This window comes from Myotis davidii, unplaced genomic scaffold (assembly GCF_000327345.1).
Source record: "Myotis davidii unplaced genomic scaffold, ASM32734v1 scaffold53, whole genome shotgun sequence".
NCBI lineage: Eukaryota > Metazoa > Chordata > Mammalia > Chiroptera > Vespertilionidae > Myotis > Myotis davidii.
Window position 1 is genome coordinate 414149 of NW_006286140.1, and position 19009 is coordinate 433157.

At 41.8% G+C, this 19009-nt stretch overlaps 1 protein-coding gene across 1 annotated transcript in view; it reads left to right on the forward strand.

The window, feature by feature from the left end:
- Positions 1-19009, forward strand: part of DCDC2 (doublecortin domain containing 2) — a 246346-nt gene that overhangs the window by 121282 nt on the left and 106055 nt on the right. The window contains exons 8-10 of the mRNA XM_006757281.2: positions 1165-1311; positions 3011-3065; positions 14913-15075. Of these exons, the coding sequence (XP_006757344.1) occupies positions 1165-1311; positions 3011-3065; positions 14913-15075 (365 nt within the window). The remainder of the gene's footprint in view (positions 1-1164; positions 1312-3010; positions 3066-14912; positions 15076-19009) is intronic.

Consider the following 19009-nt stretch of genomic DNA (forward strand, 5'->3'; position numbering starts at 1 on the left):
GGGGGTAGAAGCCAAAGGTGCTGTTATCTACAGTCCACAGGACAGCCTCCCACCTCTCCAAAAGAGCATAGTCTTGTCCAAACAGTGTTCAGAAACCCTGGGTTAGGTCCAGGCAGGAAAACCAGAGCCCTGGGTGAAGTGTTGACTTGTAGGGAGAGGAGTACAATGTTATAAAAGAAAAGGTCTTGATACTAACTCAACACAAACACATTCCAGGATTTTGGTGGCTATTTTCTTTTTACATAATCAGTAAACAAGCAGACAGGTCAATGGACTTTTCATTTCCTTTGCAAATGTTACTAACATTTATTATACAGTATAGGAAGCCTGATAATTTTTGAATGATTTTCTTGAAATCTACCTAGTTGCTCTTGTTTATAACCTTCAAATACCTGCATTGTCTTTTTGTGTAGTTTTTTAGTAGGCTCCCCCCCGCCCTCGGCTCTTTAAAGAAATTCTCTGGATACTTTAAATGGTCCACAAAATTATCACTGTTCTTTGAATAAGTAACATATTAATTGTAGTTTGCAGCAGCAGTTTTACAGTAAAGGGAGGTTCTTGTGAAATCTATTCTGGGAAGATGAGGGAAGGCAGGGGAAAAAAAGAAAGAAGCAGTAATGTTATGTGGTTCTGCATCATTAATACTGGCAATGGGTTCTTTCACCTCCTGCCCTCTCAACCTCTTGTTTTCTGACCCAGTTTTGTGTGTTTAGATGTAATCTTTTGGCTGATGGCTGCTCATATACAGAATGCTTTAGGAGGCAAATCATTCTGACAAGTATATTAAGAAAATAAACTTTAAAAGTACTTCCCAAATGTAAATAGAACAGTCAAACTTCAACAGAAGCTGGGCTTTATTTAAGGCACCGCTCTCTGTACCAGTTAAATCTTCCCTTCTAAAATCTTAATATGGCAGCCACAGGGGATACCATGTTAGATTGTCAGTGCATTGGGATGAAACACTGTGCTAGTTAGTAACTGTGTCTGCATTATAACATTGGCATTTAGTTGAATCTAATGGCTTTGAGGCATTTGTAATTCAATAATTGGGATAGTAACAGATGAGCCAAATTAAGAACAGAATGTTTTTATTTACTTTGTAATTTTAAGCAGTTTTTTCAATGCTTGTTAAAATTTTAATTGTTGGCATTCATATTTTGGCAGACTTTATACTTTAGAAGGAAAACTGGTTGAAAGTGGGACAGAGTTGGAGAATGGACAGTTCTATGTGGCTGTTGGCAGAGATAAGTTTAAGAAATTGCCTTACAGTGAATTACTTTTTGACAAGTCAACCATGAGAAGGTCTTACGGGTAAGTTTTCATCCTTATTTACCTCTCATATGTTAGTTATCACTTGAATTAGCATTGAGTCTTTTGCTGACCATTGGTGTATTTTATATAATCTTGTTTATCAGTTAGACTGCAAAGCATAAATGATATACATTGGCCTTTGTTTTTTTGCCATGATTGGAGATTGAGGTCTATTGCACAATAATTTTTGGAAATCTATGAAAAACTAAATAGTATATATTTTTTCTATGTTTTTATTTTTTTTCTATTCATTTATGATTTTATAACAAATATAAAGATTTACTCTTGTGAAGAGGATACAGAGCAATTAGCTTCTTTTAAAAAAATATAAATTTTCATTGATTTCAGAGAAGAAGGGAGAGGAAAAGAGAAATAGAGACATCAATAATGATAGAGAATCACTGATTGGCTGCCTCCTACAATAAAATTCCACTTGTGCAAAATAAATAGATTAACTGCTTTTGTAGTTAATATATGCAAAATTTTATAGATAACAATTTTAATTACTCATGATACACTGAGGACCATTTTTCTCTATGCAATGTCATATATTGGTGAAAGATGCCTTATTTCAGCAAAGTAGCTGGACCTTATAGGCATGCCTGAGGAGCCCCTGGCTCCTGGCCTGTGCTGGGACCCTCCCTTCAGCTTGCTCATGGTGCCCAGGGATCAACCTCTACTGCAATTTACAGATATTTGGTGACCATTTTGCTATTGGAAACAGAACTTTTTGGTGGTTCTCTGCTAGGGTGGGTGATACTTGTAGACAGAGCAGAATGTCACCAATATGTTGTCCATTAATTCACAGTTTGTGCAGCCTGATGGAGAGCTCAGTTGAGGGTCTCTAGATAAGTATTAGATGAAACCAAATTTCAGGGATGTTGTTTAATGTATGCAAGAGCACATGGTTTCCCAGCACTTTAGAATTACTCACCAGCAGACTTATTGCTAACCATCCTTACCCGTCCATGAAATCAAATCCTTCCACAGCCTGCCAAGCAATACTGGATTAGTCTGTTGTTAGCGTCAGTGTGTAATTGATGGTAGTGGGAAAACTCTAACTCATGGTGACCTTTCTCAGGCAAATTAGTAAGATGACATTTATCTCTGTATCCTCTTATTTACAGAGTTTCAGTTGAGTTCCAGAATACGTCTTTTCCTAATAATATAGACATCCATGAAACAACATTCCTATAGTTGAAGAGAGTTTTTATTTTTTGATACGAGAGACTGGTTTAGAAAGTTCCTGAATATAAATGTCCGTGTGGTACCATTCTGAACTCCTATCAGAGGCAGACAGCATAGGAGTTTAAAGAGCTAGAGAGATAAATTTTTGTTTTAAACTCAATTTGGCAAAATCATTACTCAGCTTGAGAAATGATCTTTTGAAATTCATATGGAAAATTCAGGGAATTAAATAAAAATGCTGTGAAAGAACATAATGTGGTACTAAAGGTTTGTGCTAAGTATCAATGACAATAGTATGCAGAAAAATAGTAAACATCTTTTAGAATGGAATTTTGAAATTTTATGGTGGTCCTCGTGAAATTGGGAAAGTATGTAGTACTTTTGTGAAACACTGATATCAGTAAACAGTTGACTTCCAGACTGGGATGACAAATTGGGATGACAATTGTCTTGCATTGTATATTATTTGTAAATGACACTCGTATTTCTAAATTGCAATTTGTTTTCACAGCCAGAAAGCTTCTTCACTGCCTCCTATTGTGGGATCCAGAAAGTGCAAAGGGAGTGTAAGTATCAGATGGTTTACTCATTAATGTTCTATATTTCTGTACAATACATTGAGACTGTCCTTTGCATTTCAATTAAATTTGAAGAAATAAAAGCAAGCTGGTATATAAGCAATTGTGTGAAACAACACTAGGACATTAATGTTACAATTAAGGTCTTACATGAGAGCTAACATTTTTAGAATATATATTTTGAAATAGATATCTTTTTCCTTGTTGTAGACCTGATACAATTTATATCACAGTTGAAATCTAGGCAATAATACATAACACTAGAAGAAATGCTGGGGTAGGTCACATTAGTGGTCCACCCAGTCCTATTTCCTATCTCTGACAAAGACTAAAAAAGAAGTTTTTGTAAGAAAATGGTGATCCTCACATATAGTTCTTTAAAAGATTGAGAATCATTTCAAATATTTATTCCCTATCAGAATCTTTTCCATTCATCATTCATTCATTCGTTAATTCAGCAAAGTTTATTGAATGCCTGGTATATGGGAACTGTGACACACAGTAGTAGGTAATTCCTTAACTTCTCTGTATTTTTTGTCTGTAGTTCTTATGGAGATGAGTTTTATGTCATGCCACACTGTGGCTTTGACAGAGTTCTTCTAGCTAAGGCTTCTCTTTCCACCCTTTTGATTGAATTTCCAGACCGATAGTGGTCAGGACTGATTTGCTATTTCCCCTCTCTGAATTAAGGAAGCAAAATGCTTATTATGGTGTTTTGTGAAATAAATGGCTGTTTGGCAATGACACTGCTTTCTGGTGATGGTTGAGATGTCTCTCCATCCTTTTGGTTATATCCTGTGAAATTCTTGAAAAAAAAAATTTTGTGTGAAGAAGTAGTGCTGAACTCACCATAACAAACAGCAGACCTTTATTAGCCACTCATTCCCTGGGACTCATACAGCTTATGACAAAGCACTTGCCCCTCAGGAAATGTACAATCTCATTGAAATAGAGAAGATAGCTTGAAAAGGTAACCAACAAGCTTACCACCAAATTTGTGATGGGACTGGTAAACATGAGAGAGTTATACCTTGTAGGACTCTTTAAGATTAAAGCAAAGTCGATGAGGGGGGAAGGGCTTCAGATGGAAGGAACAGTGTGAGGAAAGGAGAAGCAATAATACTTGCTGATATTTAGTGAACTTGAGGGCTCAACACTATGACCGCCTTTACAGGTGTGACTTACTTAATCTTCACCCCATGAGGCAGGTGCTATTATTACTGCATTTAAAAATGAGAAAAGGAAGCAGACCATAGGAGTACCACTTCTAAAGGCTTCTGTTGAGCAACTGGCAGGGGAGGGATTGCGACCAGAGGGCCTTCCTGCCCCCAGTGGGGACCCTCAGCACAATGGGGGTGTGGCTGGCCTGCAAACGGCCCTCAGCCCCTCTCCCAGACCAGCCATATCCCCCAGTAGGGACCCTCACCCTGAAGGGGTCATGGCCAGCCTGAAAATGGCCCTTAGCCCCTTGCCCTGGCCGGCCATGACAGCCAGTTGGGACCCTCACCCCGATGGGGGCGTGGCCAGCCTGAAAACCACCCCAGGCCCCTTGCCCAGGTCAATCCCACCCCCCAAGTGGACCCCCATCATGATCTGGGACCCTCTTCAGGGCAGACCAGCCAGCCCCCACCCATGCACCAGGTCTCTATTTTATAGTAATAAAAGGGTAATATGCTAATTAGACAAAGCCATGGTGGGGGGGCCGAGGCAGAGGTAGTTAGGGGCGATCAGGCCAGCAATGGAGGGATGTTGGGGGAAGGCAGTTGGGGGTAAACAGTCCAGCAGGGGCAGGCAGTTGGGGTTGATCAGGCCAGCAGCAGAGTGGTTAGGGGTGATCAGATAGGCAGGCAGGTGAGGGTTAGGAGCCAGTGGTCCCAGATTGTGACAGGGATGTCCGACTGCTGGGTTAGACCTGATCCCTGTGAGACCCCCTGTGGGATCAGGCCTAAACTGGCAGTCAGACATCTCCCGAGGGGGTCCCAGATTGGTCCCAGATGGGACACCCCCCCATGCATGAATTTTGTGTGCTGGGCCACTAGTCCTATATAATAAAAGCCTAATATGCAAATTGTCCCCTCAACCAGGAGTTCGGCCAGGGGGCAGGGCCAGCTGGCCAACTGCCAGTGGCTCCTGCCCCTGCTGTCCCTGCCCCAGGTGGCTGCAGTGGCAGGCAGCCAGGGAAGGGAGGCCCTGGCTGGCAGCTGGCAGCCGGCAGCCACTAGGGACCCTACCTGTGCATGAATTTTGTGCACTGGGCCTGTAGTGAAGTGATAAGAGTCTAGACTGGGTAGGTGGTAGAAGTAGCAGGAGGTGATTACTGCTCAGGAACAAATGAAAGATTTGCTTGGTGATTGGTGGGGTTATTGGAGAGGATGGAGCCAAAGATAACTGCAAGTTTTTGAGCTTGGATGCCTGAGAAAATGGTAGTACAATGGCCAAGGAGAAGGCAGTCAGGAAAAATAATGACCTGCTTAAGTTGGAAGTATGATCATGAAATCTAGTAGATATGTTCAACAAGCAATTATAAATGATGGAGTCTGAGACCTGATATGGTCATCAGATGTAGATTTGCAAGTTCATCCACATTATGGTCATAGCTGAAGAGCAGACACCTGTCATTGTAGTGTTCTTTCCTAGCACCCAGCACGGCCTGGCAAGGAGCAGGCCTCACCATGCTGTTCAGTGAGAGGATGGGTGAGTGGCACCTGGAGAGAAAGTGCAGTGAGAACCACAGAGGACCCAGGTTTGAGACAACTAATAAGGGTATAGAGAGAAAGAAGATGGAGAATATTCTAATAGTTGAAAAATACATTAGCCACTATAAAGCTAAATAAACCCATGAATTTAGGGTTTGGAAATTTTGTCCTCTTGTTCTTCTTCAGGACTTTGGGGTGGGATCACTTCTGTGTGCCAGGCAAATATGAGCTCATTCATTCTCCCATTGTAACTGGAAGAGTGATGAGTAAACAGAGACTCAGTGTAGTTGAATAAGTGACCCTAGGTCACAGGGAAAGTTAATGTCAGAATCAAGATCATGGCTCAACTCTTTGCATTCACAATAAAAATGAACTTTGGAATTATTAGTATGTGCTTACTATTCTGTAATTTGGAATGTCTAAAATATTTATTAAAAATGTGTTTTCTGCTTTAAAATTCATGTGCAGGAGGCACTCGCATGCAATTTAGAATCTGTGCTATGAATACTGTGTCATCTAAAAATGATTGATTAGGTTTTCCATGTATTTGGTGTGGAACTAAGCCCCAGGGAGACAGTGATGAGCAAAGAGACATGGTGCTTTCTCTTAGTTTGTGGACTAATTGGGGAGACAAAGGTTAAATAATTTCACAAATACACAATAACATGATGAAAATGAAAGAACAGTGCTGAGGAATATGCGAGGCAATCAAAAAAGAACTGCCTTATATAGGTGTGTCAGGAAAGGCCTTTTTGAGTAAGTGGTCTCTAATGAAAGACTATTTCCATCTCATAGAAAGAAAAGACTCAGAATTATATTTCCATGCTCTGACTTAGAAAAATAACATGATAGCAGAGTTTGTTCCTCTTTCCACAATACTCCCAAGGCAGGCTGCACATTTGTCCATCCACTCATCTCCTCATTCAGTTATCCACTCAACACATTTATCGAGCACTTACTAAGTGCCAGGAACTACTCTAGGTACCAGGCATATAATGGTGAACAGATAGGCAGGTTTCAGACCTGATGTAACTTACATTATCCGATGGTATAGGTGCAATGTGTAAAATAAAACGTGGCAGGGCACCTACAGATAAAAGTTCTGAGACAGAGAGTTTAATGATAGAGCTTGCTATACAAAGCTGGGGCAGGGGAGAAAAGAGCCTTTACAGCAGAGAAAAAATTACAAAGGCCCTTGGTCACGAGCTTGGCAAATGAGGAGGGCAGGAAGAAGGCCAATGAGGTTTGAGATAAAATTGGCAGGCAGCGCCTGAACCTGAGTTTGGGTTTTATTCCTTGATAGGATAGCATCTGAGGGTTAGACAAAGAGGGTGATACCATTTGATTTACATTTTGAAAAGACCATTCTGGCCATGGTGTCTACAGAAAGTGAGTTGGGGCAAGAATAGGAGCAGGGGCTGTGGGACAGCTGGTGCCCAGACATGTGATGCAGGTGACTTGGACAGGTGGCAGCACGTGAAATGGGCCTCTATGATAATTCTTCTTTGAATATGTTGCAATGGTCTGTTGTTATTGGTTGATACATTCATCATGGGCATTTATTGAGTACGTTTTAGTGCTTGGTGGGTAGGGGGAGACAGAGATTCCTGAGAAAACACTGAACATATAGAGGAGGAAAAAGAGAAACAAATACACAATATATTTGGTATTAGTTAGTGAGAAGCTTCATGAAAAATGCATTAAGACACGGGAAGAGCCTGGCTGGTGTGGCTCAGTGGTTGAGCGTGGACCTAGAACCAGGAGGTCATTGTTTGATTCTTGGTCAGGGCACAGGCCTGGTTTGCAGGCTCGATCCCCAATTGGGGACATCAAGGAGGTAGCCGATCAATGATTCTCTCTCATCATTGATGTTTCTATCTCTCTTTCACATCCTCTCTGAAATCAATAAAAATATATTTTTAAAAAAAGACATGGGGATGCCCTGGCCTGTTTGGCTCGGTGGATAGAGCATCGGCCTGCATAACATCCTGGTGTGTGAAGTGACCCATGTCCCGCGTGGTTCAGGGTTTGGGCTCTGGAGAAGGGGCCGCATGCAAATGACAGAGATGAGACAAGAAATAATAATTTGGAAATTGGGGGGCCACGCGGGAGCCCATCCCAAGAGGAAGGACTCCGCCTGTACTCAGGCCTTGCCACCCTTTTATTCAGTGTGGGATACACCCATAGCCCTTAGGCAGGCAATTTCCACTAATAGACAGACTATCTCATCAGTAAGGATTTACATGACTATCTGGTGGAGAAGTTGCTTCAGCTACCATTGTCTCCACTGAACAGTGGGTGCATAGCTCTGACCTTTGCCAGGGCTCAGGGATCACCAGCATTCTGGGTTCCTTGTCCATACCTCTCTGCTAGAGAAGATGATAAATGGCTTCCCAAACTGGTGGGTGGGTAGGCCTCTTTTATGAGGTCATATTTGAACAGTGAGGAACACCTCACCTGGCACATGGTAGGTTCTTAAAACCTGGTTAGTGGATGTGTGCATGACTGGCAGTGAACCCCACATAGAGAACATCTCAGGTCAGAATTCCAGAGTCACAACCTCTATTTTTAACAGAAGGATTCATTTACTCCTTTCCTTTAATCAATTGGTTCCCTCGAGAATGCATGTGTTTTTAAGAGCATTAATGGCGTGGCACTGACTTGGGGGGTTGAGTGAACTGGACTCTGAGAAAGTTGGCTTTAAACTTGGGGATCCACTGCCAAATCAGCGGGAAAGCATCCCTGAACTCATGTGCACACAGACCTGGATCTTAGGAATTCATTTTTCCACACAATTTTCTAGGGATTGCTCTATTGCATAATGAAGGGGAATGTGGTTAGGGCTTGATAGAACTTTAAAGAGAGAGAAAGAAAGCTGCCGCAGTTTGTACAGTTTGCTGGTACATCAGTGACTTGGTCAGCAGAGTTCCGCCCTTGTGGTAGGAATGTGAGGAGTGAGGGGTTCTGGGGTCAAGCAGATACTTTCAAATCAGCCAGGGAATGCCCTGGGAAAAGCAGGACAAGACCAGAAGCCACCCTGATACAGACTCCAAGTGCTGGGGAAGTCAAAGAAATGAGCAAATTGGGATGATTTTTATTATATACTAGAGGCCAGGTGCACGAAATTTGGCCTGCACCCTCTCGCAATCCGGGACCCTTGAGGGATGTCTGACTGTCAGTTTAGGCCCCATCCCAGCAGTCGAACATCCCTCTCACAATCTGGGACCGCTGGCTCCTAACTGCTCACCTGCCTGTCTGCCTGATCACCCCTAATCACCCTGCCTGCCTGCCTGATCACCCCTAACCACCCTGCCTGACTGCCTGATTATCCCTAACCACCCTGCCTGCCTGCTTCATCGCCTCTAACCACTTGACTGTATGCCTGATCACCCCTAACTGCTCACCTGCCTGTCTACCTGATCACCCCTAACTGCCTCTGCGTGCCTGCCTGATCACCCCAACCACTTGCCTGCCTGCCTGCCTGCTCACCCACTCCAATCCGGAACCCCTTGTGGGATTTCTAACTGCTGGTTTAGGCCCAATCCCGGGACAGGGCCCAAACCGGCAGTCGGACATCCCTCTCACAATCTGGGACCACTGCCGGAGCCCCAACCACTTGCCTGCCTGCCTGCCTGATCACCCAACTGCCTCTGCCTCAGCCCCCCTGCCGCCATAGCTTCATCCAGAAGGACATCAGGAATGACATCTGGAAGGTCATTTGGCTGTCTGGTCTAATTAGCATATTACGCTTTTATTATTATAGATTTTTTAATCCTCCTGAGGATATGTTTTGTTTGTTTTGTGTTTTTTTAAACTATGTTTTTATAGAGAGAAAGGAAGGGAGACAGATAGTGAGATAGAAATATCGATGAGAGAGAAACATCAATTGGCTGCCTTCCACACATCACTTGGCTGCCTTCCACACATCCCCTCCTGGGAATCGAGCCTGTAACCTGGGCATGTGCCCTGACCAGAAGTCGAACCTGCCACCTTTTGGTGTATGGGACAACACTCCTACCAACTAAGCAACTCAGCCAGGGCAGTTGTGAATATTTTTAAGTTGTGGCCCTAACCTTGAAAACCAAAGGAAGATTTAAGTGAATTGTCTTGAGTTTTACAAAGTTTAAAAAATAAACCCATCAGCAAAAGTCTGTTCTCTAGCTGTGAGGCAACTTCGTGTAGAATCAGAGCGCCCTCTAGTGGGAGAGGTGCAAAATCAGAGAAGTATTTGAAAGTTACAGCCGAAGACTCTTATGACCATATGGTTAATACATCTTGTGATCAATAATTTACAGATTAAGACATTATAATTGTTAAGGTTTTGATTTAAAAGACATCCACATGATTATCTACATATCACAAAGTCACTGTGAAGCAAGAAAAGTTCCACATGCTCCTAAAACTCCATTTACCTGGTGGAGAAACTGAGTCCAGTGTGAATGGGAGGGCTTCTCACACTTGCTCTCACCAGACGCTCAAGTGAGAGCAGCACCACCTGAGTCCTGTCCAGTTGCTGCTCTTCAAGTCCTCCTCCTGGGTGCGTCCCTGAGACACAGGTGGCTGCTCCAATAGGCAAAATCCTCACAGAATTATTTTAAACTTGATGTTTTATGACAGGTTTTCCTGGGGGCTGGAAATGAGTTTCTGTAGTAATGAAATAAACCTGAGCTGTTTGGGTTTTGTTGGACATTGCTTTGGGGACTACTTAAAAATCCCAGTTTCAGTAGAGTGAGGGTGATGAAAGGGCTCTTATAAGGTTCCCCCCCCCAAATATGTTTTTTTTTTTTTTATTTCAGAGAGAGGATGGGAGAGGGAGAAAGTTAGAAACATCAGTGCTGAGAGAGAATCATTGATGGGTTACCTCCTGCACATCCTCCACTGCAGGTGAAGCCCACAACCCAGACATGTGTCCTGACTGGGTATGGAACCACCTCCTAGTTCATGGGTCAACACTCAACCACTGAGTCACACCAGCCCGGCTCTTAATAGTTTTTTGCTAGTTTGAGCTAGAACTTTGCTATTCCTGTCAGATAAGCTGAGATGTGTGTGAGGCAAAAGGCAGGACAGTGGTTTAAGTATCACTGAGGTCAAGTTTTTGCATAGGACATGCTGTAAAATAGGCTGCTTCTAGATCCCTTCCACTGTGTCACTTCCAGGTAGCTTTTTTAAGGAAACCATCCAACATAATAGCTGTTTCTAGTGCCTTGGCATCAAGCAGCTCCTGTGTAACAGAAAAATCAGACCTGGGTAATCTTGAGAAATTGAGTTCCTTTATTATCTATAAAGTGATGACAATGATATCTATCTATAAATATTTGTGTTAATGGGTATTTAGCACATAAGAGCTACTCGATAACATTGTTTCATCAACTGGCACAGCTGTGTGAGATGGCAAAATTCCCCTATTCACTCTGCTCCCAAAATAGCAATGACTATCTATGTGCCCAAGTAATTAGCCACTGGTGGACGTCCCCAAAAGAAGGAAAATTTCCTTCTTCATTTCTCTCTCTCTCTCTCTCTCTCTCTCTCTCTCTCTCTCTCTCTCTTCTGTAAGAATTGTCTTTTGTAATTGCAATGATGGAGCTGTCATTATCTCTCTCTTCTCTCTCCATATATATCTCTCCATATGTATGTATATAACTTCTTATATATTTTTTATATTAACACTTTAGGTGAATCAACATTTTTAAAAGGATAAGCATTTAAATTATTAACCAGTCTTCTAATTACAAAACAATTTTTAACTTGTTCTCAGTTTTTGTTCTTACAAAGTGCCTGGTGATTAGTCATTACTCGGTAATGAATGCATGAGCAACAGTGTCCAAAGTCGTGCCCTGTATATTTATTGGAATCAACTGGTCTCTCTTGATGATCCAGAATCACCCTTCTGAGTGTCACTACCAGAAATGTGGTTAGGCAGAATTTTCAGAACATTCAAGAGAATTTTTAAAATTATATAACCCCTAGGCATTCCATTCCAGGATAGGGCTCTGCTTCTCCATTGTTATACCTGTCTGTGAACAAGACTGTTACCAGAGAGCTGTAGAACCTGTTGTGCCAAGATCCAAAGTTTCTCATTCACAAGGCTTCATTTTAGTCCCTGAAAGTTCCACAGCATCTCTGAATGTTCCCATAGGCTCCTAAAGGGGTTACTCCTTTCATTCAAGGCTTTTACAGTTTTTAAATCTTGGGATGAATAGATATAGTTGGAAATAGACTGGAATATGAGACCTGGCTGATAGTTTCAGAATATCCTCTATAATCATATTATCTGTTTCATCTGCCAGGCAATTTATGGCCTTTTGAGAGAGAATCATTGAAGAAAAGAAAAGGAATAAAAACACACCACAACTCTGGTAGCAGTTAATTCAATGATTAAATGGAAACTGTATGTTTAAATTGCAGTTTGAATAGGAAATTAAATTATGCAAAAAAGTGTTATAGATTCAGACAAATTTTATACTGTTAATAAATCTATGCATAATTCATTTTCTTGTAGGCTGTGACAAAATAGCATAAATAACTTCATTTATAAGGCTGTGAATTTTGCTGTTCTTAATTGGGTGATAGCTAAAGCTATTTAAATACTTTTGAATGACTGAATATATAAATGTTTAAAATGAGCAGTTATAATAGGTTTCCAGGCAGATTTGTTTATTTAGTATTGCTATATTTATTTTTAGATACTAGCATAGTACAAATATTGCATAAAGATTGCACCCAATATGTGTGTTTGATAGGATTTTTAAGAAAAATATATGATCTCTTTGCTCTTATAGAAAGCACTCTGATGCTCATTGAATGAATGCTATGTCAGGCACAGTACCAGTTACTTTATAAACTGGACCACTTCATTCTTATTATAGACCTAAAGGCAGGTACATTAACCCCATTTAACTGATGAGGAGACAGGCCAAACAAGGGAGGAACTAGCCCAAGTTCACATAGGTGATCATTGGCAGAGCAGTGGCTCTGAGCCAGGTATTTTGGGTTTCTAAAACTTACATTTTTTTTTTCTGTTACCTGCAGCTTCACACTCTGCACACTCAGGTAAGTTTAGCACCTGAGCATCTGAGAGTCAAGGCTGTCTTGTTAGGAGGGAGTCTCTTGCTGTAGCAATGGCCACGCAGTAGCTGAGATCAGCACAGCTGCCCCTTGAACACTCACAGTAACCACCACTGTCGTGGCTATTACGTGGCTCCACAGGAGCCATACTTGGGCCAGTGACAGGAGCCGCTGAAACTCAATCCCACCTTTCTGCTGAGGAGCCCACTTTGCAGATGCAAGGTCTTCATTTCCAGAAGTATTCGGGGACTAGAGGGAACCACTGGAGGTATGATCATGGGTGCTGCCTTTCAGAAATGTGGACGTGTGGTCTTGAACTGTTGGGGTCTATGTTGCACTGGATTTGCAATTTATAGAGACCATGGCAGTCACCAACAGATGAGTAAATATTGGAGATTTCTACAAGCGCAGTGTATGTCTCTTCAAATGACTATCTCTATACATTCACAGTGACAACTAGTTAAGAAGGTATTTCTTTGACTTGATTCTTGGGATCCTCTAGTCTGCTGTTAGATCTCTGTATATTATTCTTTATTTCAGTCAGTGTATGCTTAATTTCTAATTGGTCCTTTTTCATATCCTTGAGGGTCTCACTATATTTCTCAGAGGTTTCTAGAAGATTCTTGAGTAACCTTATAACCGTGGTTTTGAACTCTATATCCAGTAGTTTGCTTTCCTCCAATTCTTTCGTTTGTGACGTTTCTTTCTCTCCCTGTTTTGGCTGCTTGCCTGTGTTGATAGAGTGGCTTTGTGTGCCAGGTGTTCTATAGGGCCCAGTGGCTCAGCCCCCCTAATCACCTGAGGTAGACACTCTTGGTGCACCCCTTTATGGGCTTTGTGCAGTCTTGTTGTAGTTAAGCCTTGATTGCTGTTGGTATCACTGAGAGGAATTGACCTCCGGGCTGTGAGGACTGGTTGTGTTTACAATGGGAGAACTTCTGTGCTGGAGATACCCTTATGGGGTAGGAGTTGCTTCAGTGGGGCTTTGGCACTCACTGTGTCTGCCCAGGTTTTTAGGCGAAGAAAGGCCAGGCCATTCATATGCAAAAGCCTCTGCACAAAGCTTGGGTGGGGTTGTAAATTGGGTGGGGTGGGGTCTCAGGGAATCACCAGGGCGGAGCAAACCACAATGGCTGCTAGTCTGCTCTGCCTCGGAGAGGTCCCAGGGTCTGTGTCTGTGTAGGAATAATGACCGCTGTAAGTACCTCTGTGAGAAAGCCGCCCTCACGTTCCGGCCCGATGCCAGACAGTCCAGTTTCCCTCCGTATGAGTCTGGGTCCCCAAATTCTCACCCGGAACTGGAGTTCAGAGCAGTCCGGAGCTTGTATCTCCTTCCTGATTGAAAAAGACAACAGCGTGCCCAGCTGCCAGCCCCTTTTCTGTGTGCCTCTGTACCTCTGCACCTCCTACCAGACTCAATGCGCTTTTCTGTTTCCTTCTAGTTGTAGCATTTCCACTTAGCCAGCCTTCCTGTGTTCTGAATGATATTCGTTTTGTCTTTTAGTTGTAGTTTTAATGTGGTTGTGCACGGCAGCAAGTTCAGGTGTTTACCTATGCCACCATCTTGGTTCTCAAGAAGGTATTTCTTAATTAACTGATCAAACTGAGGATTGTCCCTATTCTGCATTTAATAGGTAGCTGCTGATTCTTCAGAAAGCACAGGAGGGAGGAGATGGTTAGGGCAGAGGACCTGCTGTGCTCTTTGCTGGGGGCATAACCTTGGACAAGGCTTACTGCCTAAGCCTCCTTTTTCCTCTTTACAATGGGGTGACAATAGTACCTGTTTCACAGGTGTATGAAGATTGAGTGACTTAATTTTATCGAGTACATGGTAATATTAACTAATCAACAATCATTATTTTTATTCTTCTTCCTCTCCCAGACCCTTCTTTTGCCACTGGAAAGAGTTAATTATAGGTATTAAAATGGACCGAAGCAGAATCAGCACAATGCATCCATCTCTGGTCCCTGCCCTATTTACCTAATGCCTACTTAATGACTTCTTTTTTCTTCACTAGAAATCACTTTGGGAGTTCATTAGCCAATAATAAGGGTCTAATCTTTTGCCACTTAGGGAAATGATCGCCAATCTAAGTCAACTGTGGGATCCAGTGACAACTCATCTCCTCAGCCCCCAAAGAGGAAAGGGAAAAAAGAGGATGTGAATTTAGAAAAACCCACAAAAGGAAAACAAAATCTAAAGTTAAAGAACTCACCACAACCAATTCCAGACAGTGGTAAGTTTGTTGTTGTTATTATATTGTTGCTATTGATTATTTTTATGTTAAGGCTGGATATAATTTTAATGCTTAAATAGGTCTATTTGTTCCTCTGGGCACACAGAAGATATTCCTACTTGTCATACATGAGTTTTCACAGAAGACCATGTGTATGTGAGAGATGCTGCTTTTCAGGATTAATTCCTATTTGTAATTAGAGGTTGTGCTACAAAGGAATGTGTTTTGAGATGAAACATTTCTATTGTGATCTTACAAAACAAAGTAAGTTGTAACATCCTGTGTTCCTACTGAAAGTGCTTAATTCACATTTTTTTTTACCAACTGCTACTGATGTTGGTGTCTCTTGTGTGTCTACAATCTTTGTTCACAATCATTATGAATTACCTTTTAGTCACAGATCACTCCCCCCCCCAAAAAAAAAAAGTTTTACTAATTTTGCTGATATCCAAGAGAACACACAAAACTTTACAATAAACAATATATACCAAAATTAGTTATATATCTTACATTACCAGGCAAGAGCTTGTCTAAATAAATTTTTAAAAATTTGTATTAGGACAAAATTTCAGGATAAAAGTGTGATGAACTAAGGACATATGCCATCAGAATTGTGGATTTTCCCATTAGGTTTTTGTGACAATAGGCTGTTATGGGTTTCATTATAAGCGCGTTCTCAGTGGGGTGAGCACATGACAGTGAAATGATGCTGTGGCAGAGGGCTTCTGGGACACAGCCCAGCAGAGTGACTGCTTCTCCTTCCTCCTGGGATCCATCCACACACACCTCAGGGGTACACACTGGGGCGCCTAGGAAGAGGATGGATGCGATAAGGTTTCAGATGTGTGGCCAGAGCTTTATTTTCTTGCCTAAGAGCTCCAACTCATTTCAGAGTCTATATGAAGATTCACGTTGAAGTTACAGCTAAGGTGGGCTTTACAATTGAAGAGACAGCATGAAATCCTGTGAGGGTTTAGAGAATACTGCACAGATGAGTACAGAGTTAAAAGGAAGATATGTTGAGACTAAGTTAAATGAACAGGCTAAATGAATGAGCTAATTACAGAGAGAAGAAAGAGTAGAGGGTGTTTAAATCTTCAAAGGTTGAAATGATGGAGATTAGCTGGAAGCCGAGTGTTCTAAATTCTTGTTTTAGTTCTGCTGTTGACCCTGGACAAGTCACTTAACATTTCTGTGCCCCATTAGCCATCTGCAAAGTGTGGGTTCATATTAAATTTAACCTTAAAGTTTTGCTTATCTTTAAGTTTGTGAAATCCTTTTCAGTGACCATGAAACAGGGATGCCAGGGTGAAATTCAGCCAACAAATGTTTATTGAATGCTTATTGTATTAGCAGACACTAAAGGAAAAAAAGCCATACCTTGAGCACTAAAAGTATTTTAGTTTAATCAATGTATACTAGATAATGAAGCTCCCAAGGCCATGGGCTATGTCTTTTTTAAAAATGTATTTTTATTGATTTCGGAGAAGAAGGGAGAGGGAGAGAGAGAAATAGAAACATCAATGATGAGAGAGAATCATTGATCTTTTGCCTCTTGCATGCCCCCTATGGGGGATCAAGCCCACAACCCAGGCATGTACCCTTGGCCGGAATCGAACATGGGAACCTTCAGCCCGCAGGCCAACTCTCTATCCACTGAGCCAAACCAACTAGGGCTGGGTTGTCTTACTAGTTTATTTTTTTAATCCCCAACAACTTGCACATATCTTATGGATATGAGACACTTAATAAATACTGAGAAATGAGTGATGGAAGTTACAAAATAAAGAAATCTTTGTAATACTTTAAAACTCACTAAGGAACAGGACCCATTTTAAACTTTTCATGAATTATTTTATATTAAAGGCTTTTTAATAAAATGTTATTTGCTTATTTTCTGTGAGGCTCTTATTAGTTCTTGAAGATCCCAACTCCCACTTCCAATATGTTTTTTAAAGTCTTTAGATTTAGTAGTTGTACCTCAGAAGAAAAGAAAGCATCATCTTATCAGGTATTTCATTTGTAGAAATTTGGGGACACAAGATGCCGTATCAATATTTCCCTCTTTCACAGGAAAGTAGCTTTTATTAAAAAGTTGAATTATCAGTACTTTTGCTTTTGTGAAAATCCACAAACAGTTTTCAACAAACATTGTATCTTTGGGGATGAAAATAACAAAAATATATTGAATATTGAAGCAAGTCATAGTTTAAATGTGCTAAGAAATGATAGAATCAATGAAAAAAATGAGTACTTTACCTAAAAGATTAAAACTTTTGAAAAGAACCAAAAAGAAATTCTGGACATGAAGGACTCAATAAAAGAAATCAAGAATGAACTAGTGAGCACAGGAAATAGAGCTGACCAGATGGGGGAAAGAATTAGTGATAGCTAAGATAGAAACCTAAAAATGACATAGAGGGAAGAAGAGTGAAACTTGAGTATACAGAAAATGAAAGAACTCTCCAAGAACTATGCCTCCATCAGAAAGAGCAATCTATACTAATAAAAGGGAAATGTGCTAATTAGACCAGGAGACCTTCTGGATGTCATTCCGGACAAAGTCATGGTAGTGGGCCAAGGCAGAGGTGGTTAGCGGTGATCACGCCAAAAGGGGAGGGCAGTTGGGGGTGATCAGGCTGGTAGGGGGCAGTTGGGAGAGAGCAGGCCAGCAGGCAAAGTGGTTAGGGGTGGCCAGGCAGGCAGGCAGGCAGGTGAGTTGTTAGGAGCCAGCGGTCCCAGATTGCAAGAGGGATGTCTGACTGCCAGTTTAAAATGTCCTAAACTGGCAGTCGGACATCCCCTGAGGGGTCCCAGATTAGAGAGGGTGCAGGTCAGGCTGAGGGATTACCACCCCCCCCCACATGAATTTCGTGCACCGGGTTACTAGTCTATTTATATAAAAACCTTGGGTGTAACATCACCACCCAAGGCTCGACCAACCAGAAGGAAGTCAGTCCTGCAGGTGTTGTCTTGGAAATGGCTACACCCTCCCTGAGCTGTTTCCCAGAGCTGTTTCCGGTAAGGGCGAGGTTTGAGGCAGGAACCTGCCCTCGGAGCATGGAGGCATATATTTATAAAGTGTGCCACGCCAGCACGGCCAAGGGTGAACCCGAGTGGGGGTGGCTGAAGGGCTTAGAAAAGACAGACAAGTGAATGAAAGCTGGGTCTTGGTGGGACACTGCTTCTCTGAGAGACAGTGACCACTGCCACAGCTGTGTATTTTATAGCAGATGCCATCAGGCAAAGTAAGGGTGTAATCAAGATATTTACAACATTCTCCTGGGTTTCAATCCTACTCAACTACATTCACCTGAGCTCTATCAAGCCTACATCACTCAGGCATGTGGGGCCATGTGTTTGGACCATAGGTTCAAGCTTACAACTATAGCTGTTGGCTATAATTGTGCTGGGAGGGCCCTGCCCTCTAAGCTGGGACTTGCATGTGGCAATGAGAGGACTGTGCCCTCTCATCAGTCCAAGGCTTGAACCTGTCCAAAATACTGTAGCGGCTCCCCACAATAAGGTTTTAATACATTATATTAGAGGTTGTGAGGGTATTGTTTTACCCACAGTGTCTACAGGAATTGCTGCAAATTTACTTCTCAGTGGAAGAACCTTTCATTCCCAATATAAATGACCAATTCCATTAAATGAAACTTCAATTTCTAGACTTGATATAAACAGTGAAGTTGCTAAAACTATTAAAAAGGCCCAACTTTTCATTATTGATGAATGCATCATGGCATCCAGTCATGCTATAAATGCCATAGACAGATTACTAAGAGAAATTATGAATTTGAATGTTGTATTTGGTGAGAAAGTTCACCTTCTCAGAGGGGATTTTTGAAAATGTCTCAGTATTGTGACGCATGCTGTGCGATCAGCCATAGTACAAATGAGTTTAAAGTACTGTAATGTTTGGGGATGTTTC